Source organism: Saccopteryx bilineata, chromosome 3, assembly GCF_036850765.1.
Source record: "Saccopteryx bilineata isolate mSacBil1 chromosome 3, mSacBil1_pri_phased_curated, whole genome shotgun sequence".
Classification (NCBI taxonomy): Eukaryota; Metazoa; Chordata; class Mammalia; order Chiroptera; family Emballonuridae; genus Saccopteryx; species Saccopteryx bilineata.
Window position 1 is genome coordinate 143,755,802 of NC_089492.1, and position 14,516 is coordinate 143,770,317.

Genomic DNA, 14,516 nt, shown 5'->3' on the forward strand with positions numbered 1-14,516 from the left:
GAGGCAGAGACCATGGAGCAGTCCTCAGCGCCTAGGCCATTTTTACTCCAATGGAGCCTTGGCTACAGGAGGGGAAGAGAGAGAGAGAGAGGAAGGAGGGGGGAAGGGCGGAGAAGCAGATGGGCGCTTCTCCTGTGTGCCCTGGCCGGGAATCGAACCCGGGACTCCTGCACGCCAGGCCGATGCTCTACCACTGAGCCAAATGGCCAGGGCCCCCGTTCATTTTTAATACTTATTTCAAGAAGTACCTGTTCTTTAGCTCATCTTCTCTCATTAGATTTTCCATTTATTATAAATTATAAATTAATTAGAGCTTACTGAAATGAATTTAACAAACACAAATAAGATTATTAAAATCATCTATAAGTCCATGTGCCAGAAATAAAAATAACCCTTTAACATTTTTATATTTTTTCCAATTTTGCTTTATTGATATACCAACATGCCTAACTTACCATGAGATCTTATATACACATTTTTTAAATGGGATATTACATATCAGTTTTATCCCGTTTTCTCCCTCTCTCTCTCTCTCTCTCTCTCTCTCTCTCTCTTTTTTTCCTTTTTTTCTTCTGAAGCTGGAAACGGGGAGAGACAGTCAGACAGACTCCCGCATGCGCCCGACCGGGATCCACCCGGCACGCCCACCAGGGGCAACGCTCTGCCCACCAGGGGGCGATGCTCTGCCCCTCCGGGGCATTGCTCTGCTGCGACCAGAGCCACTCTAGCACCTGGGGCAGAGGCCAAGGAGCCATCCCCAGCGCCCAGGCCATTTTGCTCCAATGGAGCCTTGGCTGCGGGAGGGGAAGAGAGAGACAGAGAGGAAGGAGGGGGTGAGGGTGGAGAAGCAAATGGGCGCTTCTCGTATGTGCCCTGGCCGGGAATCGAACCCAGGTCCCCTGCACGCCAGGCCGACGCTCTACCGCTGAGCCAACCGGCCAGGGCCCCTCTCTCTCTTTTTTAACTTAACTTCTATCATAAGCTTTTTCCCATGTCATTAATCAATCTTTGGAGACACCATGTTGAAGGGGTGCCTAATTTTATCAATATTTTTTTTCTCTTAGATACAGAAGTTTCAGGTAAACATTTCTATGGCATTTGAACTATTGATTGCATTGTGTGCCCATCACCCAAAGTCAAATCATTTTCCACCACTGAATATTTGCCCCTGTTTATTCCCCTCCCCCACCCTCCTCCAGGGAACCACTTCCCTTTTATTTCTGTCCATGAGTTTCAGTTTTATAACCCACCTAGATGGGATATATATTTTCCATTGTATAAATTTATTAAAACCTAATCAATACTCCTGTCTTTGAACACTTATGTATTTAATAAGTTTTTTATTGTAAGTAACACTGCAGTGAGTATCCTTGCATATGTATCTTTATTTACACATCTATTTTTTTTTTCTTAGGATAGTTTTCTAGAATGAAATTAGTGCTCAAAGAGTATAAACTTTTAACCTACCCTTTCAACTCTTTCTGATTCTCTTGGGCATACTTTGACCTGCCTTCTCTCATGACCTTTCTGTGTTTTGTTCATAGATCAAATATAGAACTCATCATAATGTGTTATAATTTTTTATCCACTTCCCTCTCAATAGAAAATATATTTCCTAAAGACAGAGGCTATGTCTTCTGATTTTTCATATACTTAGAATCAACATAGCATCTGGCATGGTTAAATGAGTTTTTTAAATTTATTTTAGTATTTCAGAAAAATTCAAAAATAGTCATAAATATAACCATATATGTGCTTGCATTTATTTTTTTATTTTTCTCTAACAGGATGGTATTTCAGGAGCAATTAATCAATTTCAAAACACTGTGTTATCAGTTCCTAATCTCGTGCCTGACACATATTTTGATGCTTTCACCAGCCCGTACATTAACAACAAACTTGAAGAAAAAACTTGCGGATCTGGTCCAAGCTTATCAGCAGTATTTGAAGATGATAAGAATTTTCAAACAATTATCATTCAAATAAAGGTATACTTACTTTTATTGAAACTAATATTTAATAAATTAGTAATATTCTTTCTTATATTTAAGTTGAGTGCTACTTAATCTCTAAATGGTGAAGTTGTTTTTTTAAAAGTCCTAGTAGATCAGAACACTGACCACAGGAAAAGGAATTAAAAGGACAAGATAAGCCCTGGCTGGTTTCCTCAGTGGTAGAGCGTTGGCCTGGTGTGTAGATGTCCCGGGTTCGATTTCTTGTCAGGGCACACAGGAGAAGTGACCATCTGCCTCTCTACCCCTCCCCTCTCCTTTCTCTCTGTCTCTCTCTTCCCCTCCCACAGCCAGTGGAGCGGCTTGGCCAGGCGCTGAGGATGACTCCATGGCCTCTGCCTCAGGCACTAAAATGGGTCTGGTTGCAATGGAACAATGCCTCAGATGGGCAGAGCATTGCCTCCTGATGGGCATGCCAGGTAGATCTCCATTGGGCGCATGCGGGACTCTGTCTCTCTGCCTTCTCACTTCTCACTTAAGAAAAAGCCAAAAACAAAAAAAAAAAACAAGTGCAAGATATCTGAGATGGCATCACTTCTAGGGTAGAAAATAAAGTTAAAAAGGAAGAAGAAGCATTCTTTGAACACTGAGTCATGCTGGGGAAATGAAGCACCTGGTGAAAGTTTAAGGTGCTGCAAGACAAAAAAGAACCAACTGTTCCCCCACCACCAAAAAGAAAATGATACGCACATTGTGACATCGACAGAACAGAATGGCCTTGAATTATAAATCTAGTAAATCACTCGCAACCTATGAGCTGAGGAAATTAAAATATGTTGAATACATACATAGCTACTCCAGGGGAAAACAGAAAGTGAAGATTAGGACAGCCGATGAATATTCTTTCCCTTCCCTCCTGAAAATCCTGAAACAAAAGCTACACTGCAAACTGAAGTTTATATCCTCAAACATTTGAATATGTGTAAAATTACATTGAATTCAAACGTAGAAATGGGGGTGGGGAGAAAGAATTATCTCAGAAATAACGACTAAAGTACATGGTGTTCAAGGAAGAATAAACTCAAATGGAAACTTACTTGCGCCATACCAGTAGATCAGACTGACTGTGCCCGGAGACCATGCTGCTCCTCTGCCCGCATCCTTTCCGGGCTGTGCCTACATGCTCAGAGGATCCATGGTACCCACTTTTTATTCAGCTCCCCATGCCCAATACCACCACCACTTATGGACACACTTCCATATGGCTAGATGGGTCTCCACAGTGTCACTTTCAGGTTACCTATTATTATACTACACACGGTGCCACATTTAGTAATGTGTTCCATGAGTGCAGATGGAGGAACTTTCTAATGGTCCACCCTCTCTCCCTCTCATTCTCTCTCTTTTCATTCTTTCTCTTCCGTGCATACTGACTGAGCACTCACTCTCTTCAAGCCTGTACTAGGTGGACCAGTGAGAGATGCACATAAATGGAGTGCTTGTCATGTTCTCCTTGTTGAAATTGTAACCAAGAAGTGAAATTGCTTGGCCCAAATATGAACATCTTCACAGCTCTTGAGCCAGAAATATCTTGCCTATATTGGGTACTTACACTTCTGTTTGCTAATTTAATATTTGTCAGTTTTCCCCTCATTGTTGTTATCTGTCTTTGATTAATAAGCACTTCATATTTTTATATTTTTAAAAAAGAAGATAGGAAAACAACCAAAAGAATAAAAATAAGCTACAGCTATCTAAAGAGCCAGAGAGAAAATAATTGCAATAGAAGATAAACAATTAACATACATAAAATTGGAGTCTCTTAAGGAGAAAACAAAACAAAGGGTAGAACAAACATTTGTAACTATAGTCCAAGAAAAGAAAACTTAAATTGATATATAGAAAGGGCCTACAGAGTACATTGGAAAATTGGCCCAAAACAATCAACTCTGAGATACATCTTCCTAAAACTATTAGTTTTTAAAGCTAAAGAAAAATTCCTATTTTCCCAAAAAGACAAAATAAGTCACAGAAGTAAGGGAATTAGACCAGCATCAGGCTTCAAAAACAATGTATAAGCCAAGGCAATAATGGAAAAGCATTTTTAAATAAAACTCAGGAAAATAAAGTGTAAATGAAGAACTTTATCTAGCCAATCTGGTCCTCAAATATCAAGGCTATAGAAAAATACAAGGCATTTAAAAATATAAGGACCTGGGGAATTAGGTTCTGATCATGAGTTTTTGTGGGATGAAGATCAATTTCCTCCAATCAAAAAATAACTTTGGCAAAAAAAAATGATCTTCCTGTTTCTGGTTCCACATGTAAGGAGCTTAGAAGTCTCTAGTTTATCCTTACAACAACTAGAAATCTGAACAGACCGGAAAACCAAAAACTCTTTTTGGATCCATAAAGTGATGACGACATAGGGCAAACCATAGTCCCGAAGATAGGGGAGACGGGTGAAGACGAGGAGTCATGGCTTCTTAGGACAGAGACCTGTGAGCAGAGACCGCTGTGGGAACCGGTGACCAGGCAGAAAAACCTACACTGGAATTGGTGAATTGCTGGAAACTCAGTATGGACAACTCAGAGGCTCCAGGGGATCCAGTCATGTTGACGGGGAGGGTGTATAATATTGAAAGTTTTACTTCCAGGAGTTCAACCAGTAAATATTGGAGAAAAATCCCTTCATGGATCCAGTAGAGCAGTGGTAGTCAACCTGGTTCCTACTGCCCACTAGTGGGCGTTCCAGCTTTCATGGTGGGCGGTAGCGGAGCAACCAAAGTATAAATAAAAAGATAGATTTAACTATAGTAAGTTGTTTTATAAAGATTTATTCTGCCAAACATAGCAAAAATCCGACATAAAGTACTTGGTAAGTAATTATTATTAATATATGCTTTAACTTGCTGTAACTCTGCTTTATAATTTTCATAAAGTTATTTCCCTACTTTATAAATCACCATTACTGTGGAACTGGTGGGTGGTTAGAAAATTTTACTACTAACAGAGATACAAAAGTGGGCAGTAGGTATAAAAAGGTTGACTACCCCTGCAGTAGAGGGAGGGGAAAAGGAACCATTTGAAATATGCCAGAGCTCTGTGTTCTTAACAAGGCCTGCCCTCAGGGGAAGCTAGTGCTCAGGGTAAACTGTTAACCAGAGCCTAATTATCAGAGTGTAACTGACACGGGGGAAGAGAAATTCACAGCTCCAGTTCACTCTAGCCATTTATGAGGTCTGCAGTCCAGAGGCATAGGCTCTCTAAAAGACAGACCTAATGGTAGGACTAAGGAAAGTTTCCCCCCACACCTCAGCATCCTCTAAGAACCTGTTTACAGCAGTTCTTTTTACCCAATAGATCATGCCAAAAAATTACAAGACATACCAAAAGGAAAAAAAAGACCAATTTGAAGACAGAGCAAGCATTACCACCTACATGGGCAGGGATGTTGGAAATATAAGGCCCAGAATTTAAAACAACTATACTTAATATGCTAAGGGCTCTAAGGGATAACATATAAATACCATGCAAGAACAAATGGGCCGTGTTAGCAGAGAGATGGAAATCCTGTGAAAGAAGCAAAAAGAGATCCGAGAGATTAAAAAACACAAACAAACACAGAAATGAAAAATGGTTTTGAGCCTGACCTGTGGTGGCACAGTGGAGAAATCGTCGACCTGGAATACTGAGGTCGCCGGTTCAAAACCCTGGGATTACCTGGTCAATACACATATGGGAGTTGATGCTTCCTGCTCCTCCCCTTTTCTCTCTCTCTCTCTCTCTCTCTCTCTCTCTCTCTCTCTCTCTCTCCTCCTCCTCCTTCTCCTCCTCCTCCTCCTTCTCTCCTCTCTAAAATGAATAAATAAAGTCTTAAAAAAATGGTTTTGATGGGTTAATTAGTAGATTGGAAGAGAGCATCTCTGAGCTGGAAGATATATCAATAGAATTCTTGATAACCAAAAAGCAAAGAAAATAAAGACTGAAGAAAGCAAAACAAAATATCTGAGAATTGTGGGACTTCAAAAAGTGAAGCATGGCCTGACCTGTGGTGGCGCAGTGGATAAAGCGTTGACCTGGAAATGCTGAGGTCGCCGGTTCGAAACCCTGGGCTTGCCTGGCCAAGGCACATATGGGAGTTGATACTTCCAGCTCCTCCCCCCCCTTCTCTCTCTCTGCTTCTCTCTCTCCCTCTCTCTCTCCTCTCTAAAAATGAATAAATAATTTTTTTTTTAAAAGTGAAGCATGTGTGTAATGGGAATACTGTATGATTCCAACTATATGACATTCTGGAAAAGGCAAAACCATGGAGATACTAAAACTATCAGTGGTTGCCTGGCATGGGGAGAGGGGGGTGTGAATATAGATAGAATACATAGGATCTTTAAGACAATGAAAATACTCTGTATGATTCCATAATGATAGATACAACACCAGAAGTGAACTTTAATGTAAATTATGGACTTTAAGTGATTATGATGTATCAATATCATTTCATCAATTGTAAAAGATGTACCACTCTGGTGGGAGATGCTGATAATGGGGAGGCTGTGCCTATGTGGGAGCTTGGGGTACATGGAAAATCTCCATACTTTCTTCTTGACTTGGCTACAAACTTAAAACCACTCTAAAAAATTAAATCTTAATTTAAAAAGACTAATGGTGAATATTTAATGTATCTAATTGTATATCTAGCTACAGCTAAAACATAAGTAGAGACAATGATGGGGGACTAAATATATAAATGTATGTTCTAGTGAAATAGAAGTAATTCAACTTTAAAAACAAAGTAGAGAATAAGAGGAAAGTAGAGTACATGTACTGATGGCTTTTGAGGTATAAGTGGGAGTATCAATTAAAACCAGCAAATAAAATGATGAAAGGTTGATAACGGAATGGGTGACTAACTAATGGCATTTAAAAAAATCAACACGTAAAGAAATAAACACAAAATAAGCATAAAACACATAAAAATAATATAACCAAATTGAGACCAAATATATCAATAATATAATGAATTGTGAATATGTCCAACTCATCTATTAAAAGAAAAAGATTTTAAATTTAACTAACAAGGAAGACTAATAATATGTTGTATTGAAAAGAGAAAAATGAAACAGATTGATTCAAAAAGGCTAAAAATGAAGGGCCTCTCAGTGATGTAGAGACGAATGTCAACAATAAGAAAGCAGGCCCCGTGCCCTGTGAGCTGGGGGTCATGCACTTCTGTGCATGCAGAAGCACAGGAAACAGTTCTATGATGCAGGACATGCAGAGGCATGAATGGCACATGAATAGAAACACTATGAAAGCTATCATGGGAACAGGCAGGAATCTCCAATGCATACTATAATGAATATGCTTAAGTATGAGAAACAGGATATTGTCTCAGACTACCTGTATATAAGATATTTACTGATTTCAAGTGATAAAATAATAAGTTTACAGTGATAAAGATTGGCAGACACCACCTTAACCAACCTGTTCACATCACCAGTAATGGAACAAACTGGTATTCTGTGCTTAGGACCTGACACACTGAGAACGCATCAGTTCTGTAGTACTACTGCCAAAATATGTAACTGAATCGAATCATTAGGAAGTAGAAAACACACATACAAATGGTATACAGTCTTCAGAAGCTAAAATCAAATAAAGTTTGAGGAATTGTTCCAAGTTAAAAGAAACCAACCAGATATAATGAGATGATATATATGATCCTGGATAAGATAGTGAACCAGAAAAAAAAAATTTGTTTTCTATGAAAGACATTTTTGGAACACAGGTCAAAATTTATATAAGGTCTATAATTAGATAATTGTATTCATATGAATGCCAATTTCCTGATTTATATTATTGTACTGTTACGTAAGAACCCATCCTTGTGTTTAGTAAATACATCCTGAAATATTTAAAGGTAGAAATCTCTCATGTCTTCAACTTTCTCCAAATGATTTATAGTAAAATAATATACATATAGAGTGATAATGCAAATATAAGTTATTAGAATGTGAGGAATTATGGTGACAGATCTATTGACGTCTTTGTACTATTCCAGCAACTTTATGTGAATCAGAAATTATTTCAAAATAAAATGGTCTCACATTATATTTTGAACATGTTGCTGGAGCTCTTTATAATGGGCCTTTCATTGTGCTTCTGTCACCTGTACAATGAGTGACACAGCAAAGCCACTAAGTCACCTCAAGGGAGATAGAAGTGTGACATCGTTTCTTCCTCTCGATTTTTAATCTAAAGAAACAAACAGCAGAAGGAGTCTGAAAGGCTAGATAAGAGCCTATTAAAAGGAAATAAATTAACATTATAAATAAATTAACACTATTAATAATTCAATGTAACCATATAGGGTGTGTGCTATTTTATGTAATTAAACTTTTTATTACTAGCTACTCTCCATAAAGCATGACTAGCATGGTGTGTTGAAACTTAGCAGTTCCATTGTCCATCTCTCGTTCTCCCTGGGACACATTGCAGTCATTTGCCAAAAATCTTGGTAAAAAAAAATAAGGAAAAGCTATGGCATGCAGCCAAGGAGTCATGTACGAACACTAACAAATCTTAAATGTCTTTCATAGATATTGAATTATGATAATATGTATTGACACAGGTGGTAAGGGACTGAAACGATCGAAAATTATTGTTTTTATTTGAAAACACTTTATAGGGAAGGGAAGGTTGTAGCCAAGTTTAAGAGAGGTGAAGGAAAGGATTTTATTAAGGCAGATGATAAAAGACATTTAGAATAAGAGACTTCCACCACTGAGGATTTGATGGTAAGCTAACCAGTTCATTCTGTAGATATGCTAAACACTTTTGCCTTTGCTCAGAAACACTTTAAGACACAACATTTGAAATTTGAAAAACAGACATTGTCTCTTGCCATATGATTATTAGTAGTGTGTAAGCTCTCCATGAAGCTAAAAAAATTATGTTTGCTTTATTTCAATTATAAGAAACAATGCTTTGAAAGTCGGATTTGAAGATTTTTAAGAATTTTAGTTTTGTAAAAGAATCCATTAACTTCTCTTGACATCCAGTGTTGTAAGGTACCAAAAAGCTGAAAAATTAATGTTGATATTCTAGGAGGAAAGGTTAGGCTTTCCTGTCCCATCCTTCCTGTGGACTAGGGAGGGACAAGAATGTGGAAGTTTCTGGCTTGCAAGAACAATGGGTCGTTTAGTTTTAAATCTAAAATAAAGGTTAACTGAGAAACTTCTCTTTCAATGGGAGACAGAATACCACCTTGCATTGATTGTATTATAGTTCCTCCCCCTTCCTGGAATCTTGAGAGTAAAATACCTCTAGGCTAGTGAGGGAAGATGAACCCTAAAAGATTTGTAAACATCTTTGTTTGTGTTACCTTGGAAGTCTTAATGTTTTCGTGTATCCCCTTCTTTTCTCCTCCACCCGTGTGTGATCAAGGGTATATAAGCAGCCCCTGAACTATTTTTGGAACTGCTTGATTTGGGTCTGCTATGCCCTGTGTCAGCCATATGCGGCCAGCATATTTAATAAATCTCCTCCTTTACTAAAACTCTTCAAAATTCATCTGGACTGGGTGTCTCTATGTAAACCCGATGAAGTATGGTGCCTTTCACGTCCCCTGATAGAGACACCCCGAATCAGCTGGTCTCTCCACTGAGCTGCCTGGCCCTGCTTGAATCTTGAGGAGAGGCGCACCCCCTGAGACTTTTCAGGACTCCTGGTCTTCCTGTGGGGTCCAGACAGTTCTCCAGTAGATGCCTCCCTGTTCCCAAATTCGACAATTTGGACAATTCGGTAGAGAAATCAAGGAGGTAGGTAAAGCTTTACTAAATTTGTTTGGGACTAGAACGTAGGTAATTTGGGGGCTTTGCTGAGTTGTGACTCTGGAGATGTGGAACTCTGGTGTGTAGGTAGGGCCTTCAAAGCTGCTTTGCTGAGTTGAAACTCCAGGAATTTGTAGGTGAGGTAGATCTTTTGTTTTGCTGAGTTGTAAGTCTGGAATTTTGTAGGTAAAGCAAATCCATTGCTTTTATTGAGTTCTGACTCCAGAGGTGTGTAGGTAAAACAGATCGTCTACTTCACTGAGTTGAAACTTCGGAGGTATGTAGGTAAAGCTAGCTTTCTGGCATTACTGAGTTGAAACTAGTCCTGCTGTGGACTCTCCAAAGACCGAGACATCAGTAGGAGGTCCGTCGGTCTTGATTAGGATTCTCTGGGATGCATTTAGTTGTACTCTGGAAAGACAATTAAGGGGAACTGAGTAGAGACCCTGAACTTCCAGAGGCAGCTAGTTGTGTTATGCTCTCAAAGAAAAACCCAAGTAAGGACACCTTTGTAGAGATCTCATTTTTTGCTTCCCTTATGTTGAAGGCCTTTGTTTAATGTCTAAATGTGTCTGTTTTAAGGCCTGGCTTAAGTTTTGTGTCAAAATTGGAAGTTTCTGACTAAAAAGCAATCTTAAATGGTGATTTGTGTATACTGCAGATTTTCTTTGTTCCTTCGAGAAATCTCGTGACATTTCATGGTTTGGACCCCTCTCCCCTGCTCCACTACAACACATCCTCTCGTGGATTCAGGATCTCTGGCTTCAAGGGGCCCTGTTACATTTCTCCTCTGAAGGAAATTATTCTCTTCTGTTGGCCTCCTTCCTTGTCTTGTATAAAATAATTAATACCTCTATAGTCAAACACCCTTTTATTCCGGTTGCTAGTTAATTATCTGTCTTATCTTTCTTGTTTTTATTGGTGCACTACTTTCTGGATCTTCCTGAAGTAGTTTTAATTTTGCAATTGGTAGTCTTAGCTATTAAATATGGGAGGAGGGGCTAGTTCACAGAAGACACCTTTAGGTTGTGTTTTCAAGCACTTTCAAGAAGCTTATGGAGACAGCCGTGAATACGGAATTAAATGGTCCAAGAAAAGGCTGCGCTCTCTCTGTGAATCAGAATGGCCTACTTTTGCAATAGGATGGCTGACAGTTGGAACTTTTAATCTCCGCCTAGTAAGGGAAGTCTGGGATATCGTGACTGGGGATCCAGGCCGCCCTGATCAGTTTCCGTACATTGATCGATGGCTAAATTTAGCAATGAACCCACCACAATGGCTAAAAGCTTGTTCAATACAGAAAAGGTGCTGTGTCTTCCTAGTCCAGCCAGCCTTATATTTAGGACAGAAAGGGGATTCAAGAAAAAGAATTGGAATTCAGTTAAGAAAAAGATCAATGTGCAAGTTCCATTAGGAGGTACGCCAGGGAAAGTGTTTCCCCAGACTCTAGGGCAGCAGTTCTCAACCTGTGGGTCGTGACCCCGGTGGGGGTTGAATGACCAAAACACAGGGGTCGCCTAAAGCCATTGGAAAATACATATTTTATTTAAAAATGTATTGTATAATAAATATGTATTTTTCGATGGCTTTAGGTGATTCCTGTGTTTTGGTCGTTCGACCCCCGCTGTCGCGACCCACAGGTTGAGAACCACTGGCCTAAGGTATTTCTTCCAAGTGGCAGGTAAACTGATCTCATTTGTTGTGAATACAAGGGCCATTTACTATGCCTTGCCTGAATATTTGAGTTTTATTTATCCCTCGATGATCTCTACAGTAGGTATTGACAGTCTCATTTTTATTGCTTTATTTAATGTATAGTGTCTCCTTTATTCCTCTTGTCTCAATTCCCCCATGCCTATTTTAGGCTGGGACCTGCTCCTAATTCCAGTTAAAAGCAGTAATCATTAGGACATAGACTTTAGCTACAGAGTATAGAATGTGACCACAACTTCAGTGCCTTATGGATTTTTCCTGAATATGTGTAACTCTTGCTCTTTGGGACATTTCTCAGACTAAAGTGGGAATTGGGTTACATTTTTAAATAATATAAAGCAGCAATAGTGTCAACATAGACTTAGTGAAATTACGTTAACATGTTAAGGACATTTGTGACTGTAAGAATTTTATTTTGAATCCTGTTACATTGGTTAGAACTTTATTTTTTTTTAATAATCTAGTAGGCTTTAGTCATTTTATTGTATTAAGACTCTTGTTATAGTATTTGTTAACATTAGCTATTTGAATTTTATTGTTAATTGTACGTTTTTCCAGTCTGTCTCAAAATCGGAACATAGTAATAATTCAAATGAATAGATGCCACCCAAAACCAGTGAGGTCTTGGGACCCTTATTGCCAAAGGTTTATTCGAAACCAATTAGAAAAGATTTTGCCAATAGGAAAGGGAAAATTAGAAAAGCCAGACTTACAGAAGGCATAATATCTGAGTATTTAGTTTATGCCCAAGTGCATACTAAGCAAAATAAGGAAATTATAGGAAAAAACACAGAAAAATGGAATTTTCCCAAGTAAACATTTAAAATAGACTTTAATAAAATAATTGAAAATTATTAGGAAATTGCTATATAGAATTCTTTCCAGGTTTAGCTTGCCCATTCTAATGTTGGACTTATATTTGTGTCCACAGTCTCAAAACTAGGAGGAAAGGAGCCCAATATTAATTAGAAACTAATTTGAAGTTACATTGTGCCCACAAGCACCCAAAGGTCCAGGGCAAGTAAAATGCATGAATCAAATAGTAAAGGAAACGTAACCACCCCTTCTCTAAGTACTGGCAGGATTTACAGATTAACTACAAACTGTTCAAAGGACTGTTGAGAGGCACTTCCAACATTACCAGGAGATCCAGTACATCACCCAAGGACTGACTCTCACATGGATGGGTCCACACATTGTAATCTTGACAACTCCCACTGCTGCTAAGGTAGAAAAATGGCATGCCCTACTCCAACCGCAAACCGGAAGCTGGTTGGTCTACCTACGGCTAAAGAATGAAGAAACTTACTAAGGTCTCCTTTTTAATCAGACTTTGGGAAAAGGGAAACTAGGGTAAAAAGAAAGTCAACTTAATTGTCACTAAAAGTTAAAGGTTTTAAAATTAAGAGTTCTAACTTAAAGTAAATTGTTATAAAAGCCAATTAGTTTTATATAAGTTGCAAAAAGTTTGTACAGTTTATAGGGAATTAATTGGTAATATTTGTTTCTTTAGTGAACTGTATTGCTATTAATGCTGTCTGTTAAATATCTGTTACATGTTATAAGTTAATATCCCTACACAACAGCCTCATGCTTTTCAGTAAATTAAGTCAAGGATTTGATTTAGGAAATAAAACCAGTGGGGATTGTTGTAAGGTACCAAAAAGCTGAAAAATTAATATTGATATTCTGGGAGGAAAGGTTAGGCTTTCCTATCTCATCCCTCCTTTGGGGTGGGGAGGGAGAAGAATGTAGAAGTTTCTGGCTTGCAAGGACAATGGGTCATTTAGTTTTAAATCTAAAATAAAGGTTAACTGAGAAACTTCTCTTTCAATGGGAGACAGAATTTATATACCACCCTACACTGATTGTAGTCCCCCCCCCCCTTCCTGGAATCTTAAGAGTAAAATACCCCTAGGCTAGTGAGGGAAAATGAACCCTAAAAGATTTGTAAATGTCTTTGAATGTGTTACCTTGGAAGTCTTAATATTTCTGTGTATCCTCTCCTTTTCTCTCCTGCTCCTGTGTGATCAAGGGTATATAAGCAGCCCCTGAATTATTTTTGGAACTACATGATTTGGGTCTGCTATGCCCCATGTCAGCCATATGAAGCCAGCATATTTAATAAATCTCCTCCTTTAATAAAACTCTTCAAAATTCATCTGAACTGGCTGTCTCTATGTAAACCTGATGGAGTGAAGTACGGTGCCTTTCAGAATCTGGGGTGCGGTACTTTATAACACAAGGATGGTGTCTCCCCTCACTTATGTTCCCCAGTCACAGCATACTGTTTGACAAAGGGAAGGCATTTGTGTGTGTTTGTTTAGTTACATTGAACTGAATTCTGCTCACGAAAAATACAATTTTACTTGTTTATTTATAACATGTAGGAAACCATAAAAGCAGCATTTGAATCTGCCCAATTATATGCAGCTACATTTGAAAAATTCCAGCTGTTCTTCAAGGAAAATGAAAGTCTTGATTTACAAGCTCTTAAACTTCAGGAACCTGGTAACTTTTCTAATTTCTCATTAATTATTTTTGATGGGGACATTGGGTTTGTTTGGTGGTGAATGGCGACAGGAATGGTAGCCTGGGAGAACTGGCCTGATAAAAGGCAAGAGTTGCCTCATTTCCGAATGACTCTTTTCTTTAGCGTTATTCAGTGTTAGTGTTTCATTTCGGAATATTGTGAGAAGCTCCACCCCGATGACTTTGTCTTTTAGTGTGCAGTTGTATCAGTGCTAAGGCCATCCAGCCCGAGTATGGGAAGGAGTGAAAGAATTGTTTACCTCCACACACTCCTTTAAATAATGTTTACATAAGTGTTTTCCTATTTCAGGAATTTAAGTTACTCTTTATTTCTGTGGTCATATCACAACCTGGTGGGTGTGAATCAACAACTCTTAGTCATGAAATTAGACCCAAAGGGAAATGATTTTATTAGACTTATTATCCTATATAAAACAAAATAATTTATAATAACCAAGTACAATTTCAGAAAAGGAAGTTCCCAAAT

The 14,516-nt window shown here is 38.5% G+C and overlaps 1 protein-coding gene across 1 annotated transcript in view; it reads left to right on the top strand.

The window, feature by feature from the left end:
* The window catches only part of DNAH6 (dynein axonemal heavy chain 6), a 319,440-nt gene that overhangs the window by 64,602 nt on the left and 240,322 nt on the right, over positions 1–14,516 (top strand). Inside the window, exons 11-12 of the mRNA XM_066267533.1 lie at positions 1,788–1,988; positions 13,888–14,008. Coding sequence (XP_066123630.1) covers positions 1,788–1,988; positions 13,888–14,008 — 322 coding nt within the window. The remainder of the gene's footprint in view (positions 1–1,787; positions 1,989–13,887; positions 14,009–14,516) is intronic.